At 47.4% G+C, this 13,411-nt stretch overlaps 2 protein-coding genes across 2 annotated transcripts in view; both read left to right on the top strand.

The window, feature by feature from the left end:
• The window catches only part of MECP2 (methyl-CpG binding protein 2), a 60,836-nt gene that overhangs the window by 16,623 nt on the left and 30,802 nt on the right, over nt 1-13,411 (top strand). The window lies entirely within an intron of this gene.
• LOC133242810 (elongation factor 2-like) lies at nt 2,884-4,104 on the top strand. Its single transcript, XM_061409010.1, has one exon. The coding sequence runs from the start codon at nt 3,015-3,017 to the stop codon at nt 4,032-4,034; it is 1,020 nt and encodes a 339-aa protein (XP_061264994.1). The 5' UTR covers nt 2,884-3,014; the 3' UTR covers nt 4,035-4,104.

Below are 13,411 nucleotides of genomic sequence, written 5' to 3'. Positions count from 1 at the left end.
GCACAATTGAACTCATCTCACACGCTAGCAAAGTGATGCTCAAAATTCTCCATAGGCTTCAACAGTATGTGAACAGAACTTCCAGATGTTCAAGCTGGATTTAGAAAAGGCAGAAGAACCAAAGATCAAATTGCAAATATCTGTTGGATCATAGAAAAAGCAAGAGAACTCAAGAAGAACACGTACTTCTGCTTCATTGATCGCACTAAAGCTTTTCACTGTATAGATCACAACAGACTGGAAAATTCTTAAAGAGATGGGAATACCAGACCGCTTGACCTGCCTCCTGAGAAATCTGTATGCAGGTCAAGAAGCAACAGTTAGAACTGGACATGGAACAATGGACTGGTTCCAAATTGGGAAAAGAGGCTGTATATTGTCACCCTGCTTATTTAACTTATATGCAGAGTACATCATGAGAAATGCCAGGCTGGATGAAGCACAAACTGGAATCAAGATTGCCAGGAGAAATATCAGTAACTTCAGATATGCAGATGACACCACTCTTATGACAGAAAGTGAAGAGGAACTAAAGAGCCTCTTGATGAAAGTGAAAGAAGAGAGTGAAAAAGCTGGCTTAAAACTGAACATTAAAAAAAAAACAAAGATCATGGCATCCAGTCCAGTCATTTCATGGCAAATAGATGGGGAAACAATGGAAACAGTGACAGACTATTTTCTTGGGCTCCAAAATCACTGCAAATGGTGATTGCAGCCATGAAGTTAAAAGATGCTTGCACCTTGGAAGAAAAGCTATGACCAACCTAGAGAACATATTAAAAAGTAGAGACATTACTTTGCCAACAAAGGTCCATCTAGTCAAAGCTGTGGTTTTCCCAGTATGACTCTGGGAATGATCGTGATTCTCACATCCCAGTCATGTATAGATGTAAGAGTTGAACCATAAAGAAAGCTGAGCACCGAAGAATTGATACTTTTGAACTGTGGTGTTGGAGAAGACTCCTGAGAGTCCCTTGGACTGCAAGGAAGTCAAACCAGTCAATCCTAAGGGAAGTCAGTCCTGAATATTCATTGGAAGGACTGATGCTGTAGCTGAAGTTCCAATAATTTGGCCACCTGATGCAAAGAACTGACTCACTGGAAAAGACCCTGATGCTGGGAAAGATTGAAGGCAGGAGGAGAAGGGGATGACAGAGGATGAGATGGTTGGATGGCATCACCAACTCAATGGACGTGAGTTTTCGCAAGCTTTGGGAGTTTGTGATGGACAGGGAAGCCTGGTGTGCTGCAGTCCATGGGGTTGCAAAGAGTTGGACACTACTTAGCAACTGAACTGAACATGCCATACGTGAAATTTAATTCAAGATTAATTATGGATCTAAATATAAAGCTTTTAGGAAAAAGCAGGAGAATGTCTTCACAATCTAGAGATAAAGGTTTCTTAGCATACAGAAAGCAGTAATTATTAAAGGGGAAAATGGATACATTGGACTTCATTAAAACTTAAAACTTTTTCTTTTCCAAAGGTAAGATTAAGAAAATGAAAAGACAGAAGTCATTGAGAAGTAGTTGACACAAGTTGTAAATAGGAAAGTCGTATATCTGACAAATGACTTATATCCAGAATACATAAAGAACTCTTACAATTCAATAATAAAAAAGACAGTCTATTTTTGAAACAGGAAAAGATTTTAGTAAGTACTTCATAAAGGAAGGCATTTGAGTGATGACCAGTTTTCATGTGAAAAAGTACTAACAGTCATCAGAGAAATGCAAATTAAAGCCACAATAAAATACCACTACACACCCACTGGAAAGGCCAAAACTGAAAACTGACAACACCAAATGTTGCTGAGGATATGGGGTGGGGCTGACTAGAAACTGGTGCCAGGGAAACTTTCTGTGACCATGGTAACATCTTTTATCTTGATAGGGTTTGGCTTATACAGGTGCATACACTTGACAGAACTCATCAGATGGTACACTTAAAATTTGTCATTTTACTGGATGTAAATTTTACCTAAAAACGAGTTTTCATCTCTAGTCAATGGTATACATGCTAACTTGTTTGGAGATGAAGCGTACTGGTGAACTTTGAAATGCATCAAAAATAAGATGGATTGATGTGTGGATGAATCATGTCAATAATGGTAGAATCTGGATGATATATATATGGGTGTTCTTTGTACAGTTTGTTCAATTTTTCTGTATGTTTGAAATTTTTCTTCATAATGTGTTGGGGAAAAGTCACTTGGAATAATTCTTTTTTGTGTGGTTATGTTACTGATTTGATGTAGTTAGCTTTATTTGTTTTCAGTGTTGTGGTTTGCTTTTTCTCTTTATTTGTAGAATACAGTCAAGCCTAATTTAATTGGGGAATTTCTCCTTTAGCAAATTTCTTCAGTTATGATTGTAGAATAACAGAGTTATGATTGTCATAATGATTCTTTATGTGTGTGCTAAGTCGCTTCAGTCGTGTCTGACTCTTTGCGACCCTATGGACTATGGCCCACCAGGCTCCTCTGTCCATGGGGTTCTCCAGGCAGAAATTCTAGAGTGGGTTACCATTTCCTCCTACATGATTCTTTATGTTAATAGCCTATATGCACACTTTATGTACATGTAAACAAAACGTATGGGTTTTATAATTCTGTTTTGTTATACTTATTCCGATCACATGTATTGAAATGAAATTTGTATCTATTGAATCTAGTATAAGAGACTTGAATTTAAATAAAAGCCAAGCCTCAGATGATAATTAGACTTGTGGTGACCACTTTGTATCGTATAAGTGCTGTATACCTGAAAGATATAATTTTTTAAAAGGCCAAAAAAAAATTAATAGGAAGAAGCTAAGCCCATATAATGCTTAGAAGTTATTAGTTTCTTTCTTATCCTTCTACTGCTTCCTCTGGCAAAAAGATAAACCAGCTCTTCCGCCGTCGTCGCCGCCGCCATCCTTGGCGTGACCTAGCTCGCTCAGATCTTCCTTGGAGAATCCACCACCATCTGCCACCGTGGTGAACTTCACAGTAGACCAGATCCGGGCCATCATGGACAAGAAGGCCAACATCCGGAACATGTCTGTCATTGGCCGCGTGGACCATGGCAAGTCCACTCTGACGGACTCCCTGGTGTGCAAGGCGGGTGTCATCGCCTCTGCCCGGACTAGGGAGACCCGCTTCACTGACACCCGGAAAGACGAGCAGGAGCATTGCATCACCATCAAGTCAACGGCCATCTCCCTTTTCTATGAGCTTTCAGAGGACGATTTGAATTTCATCAAGCAGAGCAAGGATGGCTCTGGCTTCCTCATCAACCTCATCAGCTCCCCTGGGCACGTCGACTTTTCCTCAGAGGTGACAGCCGTGCTCCGTGTCACTGACGGTGCCTTGGTGGTGGTGGACTGCGTGTCGGGTATGTGTGTGCAGACAGAGACAGTGCTGTGCCAGGCCATTGCCGAGCGCGTCAAGCCAGTGCTGACGATGAACAAGATGGACCGGGCCCTGCCTGAGCTGCAGCTGGAGCCTGAGGAGCTCTACCAAACCTTCCAGCGCATCGTGGAGAACGTCAACATCATTATCTCTACCTATGGTGAGGGCGAGAGTGGCCCCTTGGGCAACATCATGATCGACCCCGTCCTTGGTACTGTTGGCTTCAGGTCTGGTCTGCACGGTTGGGCCTTTACCCTGAAGCAGTTTGCAGAGATGTATGTGGCCAAGTTTGCCACCAAGGGCGAGGGACAGCTAGGGCCTGCTGAGCGGGCCAAGAAGGTGGAGGACATGATGAAAAAGCTGTGGGGAGACCGGTACTTTGATCCAGCCACCGGCAAGTTCAGCAAGTCAGCCAACAGCCCTGATGGCAAGAAGCTGCCACGGACGTTCTACCAGCTTATCCTGGACCCAGTCTTCAAGGTGTTTGATGCAATCATGAACTTCAAGAAAGAGGAGATGGCAAAACTAATTGAAAAACTGGACGTCAAGTTGGACAGTAAAGATAAGGACAAGGAGGGTAAACCACTTCTGAAAGCTGTGATGTGCCGCTGGCTGCCTCCTGGGGATGCCCTGCTGTAGATGATCACCATCCACTGTCTTCCCCTGTGACGGCCCAGAAGTACTGCAGTGAGCTCCTGTACGAGGGGCCCCCAGACGATGAGGCAGCCATGGGCATTAAAAGCTGTGATCCCAAAGGCCCTCTCATGATGTACATTTCCAAAATGGTGCCGACCTCTGCCAAAGGTCGGTTCTGTGCCTTTGGCCTGGTCTTCTCAGAGCTGGTGTCTACTGGCCTGAAGGTCCGCATCATGGGACCCAACTATACTCCTGGGAAGAAGGAGGACCTGTACCTGAAGCTGATCCAGAGGACAATCCTGATGATGGGCCATTACATGGAGCCTATCAAGGATGTGCCTTGTGGCAACATTGTGGGCCTGGTGGGCGTGGACCAATTCCTGGTGAAGACTGGCACCATCACCACCTTTGAGCATGCCCACAACGTGCGGGTGATGAAGTTCAGTGTGAGCCCTGTTGTCAGGATCGCTGTGGAGGCCAAGAACCCGGCCAACCTGCCCAAGCTGGTGGAAGGTCTGAAGCGGCTGGCCAAGTCGGACCCCATGGTGCAGTACATCATTGAGGAGTCTGGGGAGCTGCACTTGGAGATCTGCCTCAAGGACCTGGAGGAGGATCATGCTTGCATCCCCATCAAGAAATCTGACCCAGTTGTCTCATACCGGGAGACTATCAGCAAGGAGTCGAACGTGCTCTGCCTGTCAAAGTCACCCAACAAGCACAATAGGCTTTACATGAAGGCATGGCCCTTCCCTGATAGCCTGGCTGAGGACATCGACAAGGGTGAGGTGGCCGCCCGCCAGGAGTTCAAGCAGCGGGCCCGCTACCTGGCTGAGAAGTACGAGTGGGACGTGGCAAAGGCCCGTAAGATCTGGTGCTTCGGCCCTGATGGCACGAGCCCCAACATCCTCACGGACATCACCAAAGGTGTGCAATACCTCAGTGAAATCAAGGACAGTGTGGTGGCTGGCTTCCAGTGGGCCACCAAGGAGGGGGCGCTGTGAGAGGAGAACATGGGGGCGCGCGCTTTGATGTCCATGATGTGACGCTGCACACTGATGCCATCCACCGTGGGGGTGGCCAGATCATCCCCACAGCTCGGTGCTGCCTGTATGCCAGTGTGCTGAAGCCCCGGCTCATGGAGCCCATCTATCTTGCGGAGATCCAGTGTCCGGAACAAGTGGTTGGTGGCATCTACAGCATCCTGAACAGGAAGCGGGGCCACATCTTTGAGGAGACCCAGGTGGCCAGCACCCCCATGTTTGTCGTGAAGGCCTACCTTCCTGTCAAAGTCCTTTGGCTTCACCGCTGACCTGAGGTCCAACACAGGCGGCCAGGCCTTCCCCCAGTGTGTGTTTGACCACTGGCAGATCCTGCCCGGTGACCCCTTTGACAATACCAGCTGTGCCCCAGTCAGGTGGTGGCAGAGACACACAAGCGCAAAGGCCTGAAGGAAGGCATCCCAGCCCTGGACAACTTCCTGGACAAGTTGTAGGCGGCCTCCGCTTAGCCCACCACAAGGTGGGGTGCAGCCCCCGTGCCCAGGGACAAGTGACCACAGCAGCAAGCCCCCACATTCCCCACAACACTTCAAGGCTGCAGTAATGCTCTGCCTGACAGGTTTCTGGGGCCCACTTCGTGCCATCGCTCAACATGAACTTGATGCCGTTTCTTTTGATATTTATTTCCAGATTTCAGGGGCAACAAGTGCCCTCGCAGCAGGGTCTTATCTGGCTGGTGGGGATGGGGGAGGGGATGGAACAACCAATACTTTTTTGTTGAGAGGGAAACTTAATGTCAAAAAAAAGTTAAAAATAAATGCATTAAGAGGTTTATTTGGGTAAATGGCCCCTAGTGGATTTTCCTCCAGAAGGGGGCAAGAAACAAGCAGGTATGTTCTCTTTGGACAGAAGCTAGAAGGCAGGAAACCCCACCCGCACAGTGTCACTGAGCGCCTCCAGCTGTATTAGTGCCATTGGAATAATAAACTCGACATGGTGGGAAATAAAAAATAAACCAATATATACATATATTCTTATTTATCCTGCTTATACAAAAAACATGTTTTATATACTGTTCTGCATCTTGTTTTGTTTGTTTTTACTTCCTCTGTCCTGGAGATCACTCCCTACCAGTGTTGATACCCTCCTTGCTTATAGTGGTATGGAGCTCTCCCTTCCGCATTCTTTTTGTTCCTGCTGCACAGACTCTGTTATGCAGATGAACCATGCTTTAGTCAAGCAGCTCTCTGTGGATGGACATTTGGGTACTTTTCAGTCTTTTCCTGTTGTAAACAGTGATGCTCTGTTGTTTTGTATTTGTGACTAACCCATTTTTAACCTCTGAACTCCCATTGTCTGTTTCTTTCTTGTTTGTAGATGTTTCTGTTGTGGTTTTACGGCTAAATTATCTTCAAAAACATGAGACTATTCTGTGTCCTCTAGGGACAGAATTGATCTCTCTTCCATATTGCTGGGTCTCTTCCCCAAACCCTGGAGAGCTGTTTGTATTGGGGACAGGAGGCCTGGGTGGTGGGCCCCCTGCCCCTGCTCTCTGGTGGAGTCACCCCTGCCCTGCAGGGTCCCTTCCCCTGGGGAGGGTGGGCGTAGGAGTTTTATGGGAGTGGAGGGCTGAGCAGGGCAGGCTGACCTGCAGACTTGGCTCTTGTGGGAAGCAGACAAACGCCATGGACAGAGGTGGGCTTCGCTTGGCCTACTGTCAGCCCCACCAGGAGCCTTGCAGGGAAGACAAGAAGGTTCCAGCTGCAAACTTAGAAAAAACTGTCTGGTTTCTGGCCTGTGGGGGAAAGTGGCACCTTGCACTCCACGTGTGCAACACTCACCAACCCTATTGCCATCACCCTCACTAGGGAGCTGGCTGAAAATGCCCTGCACCCAAACCTTCTGGATCAGAATATGATGGTCAACAACCCCCCAGGTGACTTGTCTGTCCGGGAGAGTTTGAGGGCCACTGCTTGCCCCAAGTCTGGTCTGCTCTGATCTGAGCATTTTGGGGGGTTTTAACAGGGGCTCCCCTCTCCTGTGTAGCTTCCTTGACTACTATTCACTCTGTTAGTCCCCACACTATTTCCAGCATCTGGAAATTTGTGAACCATATCTCATCTGTTCAGAAGTCTCCTGCTATCATTTCTGTCGTCTGTTGGAGGATTCTTCCTCTTTATACATCTGAACTTTGTTTCTTTGAGATTTGGAGGGCTAAGAGCACGTGCATGTACACAGTTGTCATCCTCTAGTGAAGGATTTAAGCAAGGGGCTGGTATAATCTGGAGAGCTTTATCAGGCAGTGAGGACAGAAGCCAGATTAGAATGGATGGTTGGGAGGTGAGGGAGTGGAGGCTGGGTATACACAATTCTTTCTGAGAAGTTTTGTTGTGATGAGGACCAGAGAAATAGGGGTGGATGGGGTCAATGTCAGTTGTGGGGTTGCAGAGGGTCTTTTTCAGGTAGATGGATCTGAGAACATGTTTGCATGAGGAGGTGGAGATGGAGGAGATGGCATCCTGGACGAGCAGAGTCCTTGCTTGACGAGAGGCCATGGAAGGGCAGGCTCCAGGTAGGCACTTCCTCTTTGAAAAAGACGAGGAGGACAGAAGGTGCATAGATCCTTTGTGAAAGCTTGGGAGTCTAGTGAGAAGTAGAGCTCAAATAGAAGCTGATGAGTTTATGGGATAGCTGCATCAAAGGACCCCAAAGTGGGCAGCTTCCACCAACAGTAGGACATTCTGGCACAGTGCCGGAGGCCAGAGGTCTGAAATCAAGCTGTTGCGTGATTCCGCTCCATGTGGAGACTAGCAGAGGATTCTCTCGTGCCTCTTGTGGCAGCTAGTTATTGTTATTCATTCACTCAGTTGTGTCTGACTCTTTGCAACCCCATGGACTGCAGCACACCAGGCTTCCCTGTCCATCACAAGCTCCCAGAGCTTGCTCAGACTCAGGTCCATCAAGTCGGTGATGCCATCCAACCATCTCATCCTCTGTTGTCCCCTTCTCCTCCTGCCTTCAATCTTTCCCAGCATCAGGGTCTTTTCCAGTGAGTCAGTTCTTCGCATCAGGTGGCCAAATTATTGGAGCTTCAGCTTCAACATCAGTCCTTCCAATGAATATTCAGGATTGATTTCTTTTAGGATTGACTGGTTTGACTTCCTTGCAGTCCAAGGGACTCTCAAGAGTCTTCTCCAACACCACAGTTCAAAAGCATCAATTCTTCGGTGCTCAGCTTTCTTTATGGTTCAACTCTCACATCTATACATGACTGGGATGTGAGAATCACGATCATTCCCAGAGTCATACTGGGAAAACCATAGCTTTGACTAGATGGACCTTTGTTGGCAAAGTAATGTCTCTACTTTTTAATATGCTGTCTAGGTTGATCATAGCTTTTTTTCCAAGGAGTAAGCATCTTTTAATTTCATGGCTGCAGTCACCGTCTGCAGTGATTTTGGAACCCAAGAAAATAAAACTCTGTCACTGTTTCCACTGTGTGACCCCAGTATCCATGTGAGTCAGTCCCTCCCCTTCCTTGAGGCTGTGCACCTGCTGACTTGGGCCTTCCCTGAATGCCCTGTTTTTTCCAAACAGTAGCTTTCGTCCTTTTCTGATAGTATGTGTATCTAACTATCTGTCATTCCTGCTGGGGCAGAACTGTCCAGGATGGGGTTATTTGCCGTGTTCACTGAGGTGGCTTACTTATGTTTACTTTGAGTGCTCAGTTGTGTCCGACTTTATGCGACCCCATGGACTGTAGCCCGCCAGGCTCCTCTGTCCATGAGATCCTCCAGGCAAGAATACTGGAGTGGGTCACCATTTTCCTTCTCCAGGGGATCTTCCCAACCCAGGGATACAACCAGTGTCTCCTGCATTGCCAGGTGTGTTCTTTACCACTAGCACCACCTGGGAAGCCCAAAGTCACTCAGTCGTGTCCGACTCTTTGTGACCCCATGGACTATCCCATGGAATTCTCCAGGCCAGAATACTGGAGGGGTAGCTGTTCCCTTCTCCAGCAGATCTTCCTGAACCAGGGATTGAACCCAGGTCTCCCACATTGCAGGCGGATTCTTTACTGTCTGAGCCACCAGAGAAGCCTAAGAATACTGGAGTAGGTAGACTATCCCTTCTACAGGGGATCTTCCCAACCCAGGAATTGAACTGGGGTCTCCTGCGTTGCAGGCAGATTCTTTACCGTCTGAGCCACCAGAGAAGCCCAAGAATACTGGAGTGGGTAGCCTATCCCTTCTCCAGCAGATCTTCTGACCCTGGAATCGAACCAGGGTCTCCTGCATTGCAGATGGTTTCTTGACCAACTGAGCTACCAGGGAATGGTATGTGGTGTCCCTGGGTCCTGAGAGGTCCTGGCTGAGTGTGCACCGGGTCTCCCTGTGTGCTGTTGGGGGCCTGGGGCTCAGACGTCTCTCTACCCTCACCCCCCACTACGAGTCACCAGCTGTCTCTTCCACATCTCCAGGCTCACTGGGGCCCCTGAACCCCAGACTTGTGCATCCAGCACTGACTTGCCATCTCTGCTCAGCTTCCAGCAGGCTTCTCCAGCTGAACCTGTTCAAGCCTGAGCTCCCGGTCCCTCAGGCTTGGCCTTTGCCTGGCCTCCCCTTCCCGGTAAATAGCAACTCTGTCTTCTTGGTGGTCAGCTCAGAAAGCCAGCACTAGAGCCCTGAGCTGCTCACTCCCCAGCTCTGCTCCTGTCATCCTCCTCCGGCCTCCCATCCACTGCAGCCCCCCTGGCCCCTCCAGGTCCTACCCTGCTTGAGGGTCTCAGCCTGGCTCCTCCCTTTGTCAGGAACATTCTTCCCCCAGGAATTCCATGGCTCCCTTTCGGGTCTCCTTCAGGTCGGCTCAGTGGGCTCCTTCCCAGCGCTGCCCTCCCTGAAGCTGGATGCCTGCTTCCACCTGGCCACTTTCCCCTGCTTCACCGTTCCCTTCTCACCACCTCCTGTATGCTGTTTGACTCGGTTTCTCCCTGCGTCTCCCCTGGGGTATCTCCAAGGCCTGGAATTATGCACACATACTGGATAGATGGGTGGATGAAGTCTGTAGTGGGACCTTGCCCTAAGATTTTGTCTTATACTCAGAGGGGCAGCCTAGAATACAACCTGCTCTGCTACTGACTCAGTAGCTTTCTCTGTGTCCAAGTGCACTGATATTCTTTATGGTTTAATCAAATCTGCAATCTGGAGCAGAAAGTGCACACAAAGGGCAGATGTGTGGAGTTGGAGTTTTTTTGCGGGGGAGTTGTTCTTTTTTTAAACTGATTTGGCTACCTCGGGTTTTAGTTGCAGCATCCAGGATCTCTCGCTGCAGCACATGGACTTTCTAGTTGGGGCATGCGAGCTCAGTACTTGTGGCGTGTGGGCTTAGTTGTCCCAAGGCCTGTGGGATCTTAGGTCAGCGACCAGGGATCAAACCTACATCATCCCCTGCCTTCCAAGGCGGATTCTTAGCAACTGGCCCACCAGAGAAGTCCTTGGAGTTAGAGTTTAAGACACTTTTGGAGGATTTGCAATTAGCCCAAAACATGGTATACATTGGTGAAAATCTAAATGGCACCCGCACTAGTCCCCCACTTTTTTTTGTTTGTTTTTCGGGCCATGGCACACAACTTCCAGGATCTCAGTTCACCGACCTTGGAGTGAATCCGGGCCTGTGGCAGTGAAGGTGTGGAGTCCAGATTGCCAGGGAATTCCCAAGTCCTCCATTTTTTGAACAGAAGGGCATGACTTGTTTCATCATGCTTTACTTTATTAATAGTGTTTCACAGGTCATACGTTTTTTACAAACTGAAGACTTGTGCAACCATTCTTTTCCCAGCAGCATTTGCTGACTTTGTGTCTTTGTGTTACATTATGATAATCCTTGCAGCATTTCAGGCATTTTCATTATTACTGTATCTGTTATGCTGACTTCTGATCAGTCATCTTTGATGTTACTATTACACGGCTCAAATGACGATTAACATTTTTTAGTAATAAAGTTTTTAAGTAAAATCTGCACAGTTTTTGGACATAATGCTCTTGTACAATTTGATAGACTGCAGTCTAGTGTAAACATAACTTTTATATGTACTGGGAAATGACAAAAAGTTGTGTGATTCGCTTGATTGTAATACTTGGTTTTTTGTGGTGGTTTGGAACTAAACTCGAAGTTTCCCTGAGGTATGTCTGTACATCCTTTACGAGTGTATAATTTAACAGCATGATTTCCCAGGGCAGCTTTGCAAAACAGGAGAAAGGAATTTTAAAGGCTGTCAGGTGCCTTTGCCATCTGTGGCTTCATATTTGGGTAACAGTATTTGTGTTTTGCCAACAGATGTGCAGCTTAAAGTACTCAGGAGGATGGCCTTTGAAGAGGCAGATCCTGCCCCCCCCAGCTGCTGGGCCTGGGGGCCTGAGTGCCCCTCCCTTGGGCCCCGAGCGACCCCTGCAGACATCTGGTGCAGGCCCTGTAGCCAGAAGGGACAACTGTGTCTGGCATGTTGCTTTTCCCAGCGGGTCATGAACTTCTGGAGCAGGGACCCCATGCCACTCCTCGGGGCTTTCCCCTGCAGAGTCCAGCACCCAGCATGAGTGACCAGTGGCACCCTCCCTGTGTCTCCTCAGAGCCGTAAGAGACAGGCTTTCTGGCTCACCATGCAGCTTTGGGCACACGTGTGTGTGTGCCAGCTCCTTGGACCTGGTGTCCCAGTTCACTCTGTGGGCTTGGGCTGCTCCTTTACCTACCCAGTGGCTCTGGTTTGGGAGGGCAGGATGCTCTGGCTAATCGATCTTTCTGAGTCTCAGCAATTCAAACCCTTGTTTTGTTTTTGTTTTGGATTGATTACGACACCCACTACTACGAAGAAAAGAAAAGGAATCTGGTATTGTAGGAGGTGGTATGTGGTATGATTAACTGTTTAATTTTTAAGCTTTTTTAAAAAAATTTTGCAGTGAGTTCTTTGAATAAATAATTCTGAGAGCTTATCACATAGAAGGCATATGTGTTTTCCTTGGTACGTTCTGAATTATCTGGATTTATTTTTGTCTCTTGAATTTTATACACAATTCAAAGGCTGCCTTTTTAGCCTACAAAAACAGGAAGAAAGAAGCTCAGAATTAATTGCGTTTTTCAGTAGCTTGAGTCATGGTGACTGTGATAACTTGGTGAAAAAGCTGTGTAGTAAGTAAACTTCACCTATGATTTATCATGAATACTTTTGTTTGTTTACTTCTAAGTACTCGACCTTTTTTGTGTTAAAATAATCTCCTATTCTTTGGATCTTGGGTTTGAAGCAGGTGAATCCTAGCTTCTACTTAAAAAAGCCTAAAGGTTGAGTTGGAGGCTTGTGGTGTCCTCTTGTGTGCCCTGCAGTCTAGAGGTAGGCTGTCCATGGCTACTGTGTGGCTCCATAAGTATCTGGGATCCAGGACCCCTCAGTGTTTCTCCTCCATCACCCTGTGCAGGTGACTTCCACCCTCAAGTTTGCCTGTGGTCACAAGATGGCAGTTGCAGCTCTAGCCGTTGCATCTTGCTTTCCAGGGAAGGAGGAGGAAGGCATGGGGGAAAGGGAACTTGCTGGCACACCCTCCAGCCCCATTCAGTAGTTTCCATTTCCATCTCTGTGTCCCTCTTTTTTTTCCCTGAGGAAGAATCAGTAGCAGTCATTTCTTTCTCACTCATGGGTTTGGGTGGGATTCAGATCTGTTCTCAAGCCTGTTCCACAGCCCAAGAGGGAGAAGCAACTGCCAGGGATGGTCTCATCTTAAGCCAATGTCAGGAGCCCAGGAGGAGTGAATTGACATACAAAGGCCTTTAAAGTCTCTTCCTAATCAAAATGACTCTACTACCCAAAGCAATCTACAGATTTAGTGCAATCCCAGCAAACTACCAATGGTATTTTTCACAGAGCTAGAATAAAAAAAATCATAATTCATATGAAACACAAAACACCCCAAATAGCCAAAGCAATCTTGAGAAAGAATGGAGCTGGAGGAATCAACCTTCCTAACTTCATACTATACTACAAGGCTACAGTCATGGAGACAGTATGGTAGTGGCACAAAAAGAGAAATATAGACCCAGTGGAACAAGATAGAAAGCCCAGAGATACACCCACACACCTATGAACACCTTATCTTTGACAAAGGAGGTAAGAATATACAGTGGAGAAAAGACAGCCTCTTCGATAAGTGGTGCTGGGAAAATTGGACAGCCACATGTAAAAGAACGAAACTGGAACCAACTTCCTAATCAATTCAGTTCAGTCGCTCAGTCGTGTCCGACTTTTTGCAACCCCATGAATCGCAGCACGCCAGACCTCCCTGTCCATCACCAACTCCCGGAGTTCACTCAGACTCACGTCCATCGAGTCAGTGATGC

Source organism: Bos javanicus, chromosome X (genome assembly GCF_032452875.1).
Source record: "Bos javanicus breed banteng chromosome X, ARS-OSU_banteng_1.0, whole genome shotgun sequence".
Lineage (NCBI taxonomy): Eukaryota > Metazoa > Chordata > Mammalia > Artiodactyla > Bovidae > Bos > Bos javanicus.
Note: the sequence above shows the minus strand (reverse complement) of the source record. Positions and strands in the feature narration are given on the sequence as shown.

Coding starts and splice junctions, on each gene's coding strand:
- LOC133242810 (XM_061409010.1), top strand. CDS start 3,015: ATGGACAAGAAGGCCAACATCCGGAACATGTCTGTCATTGGCCGCGTG.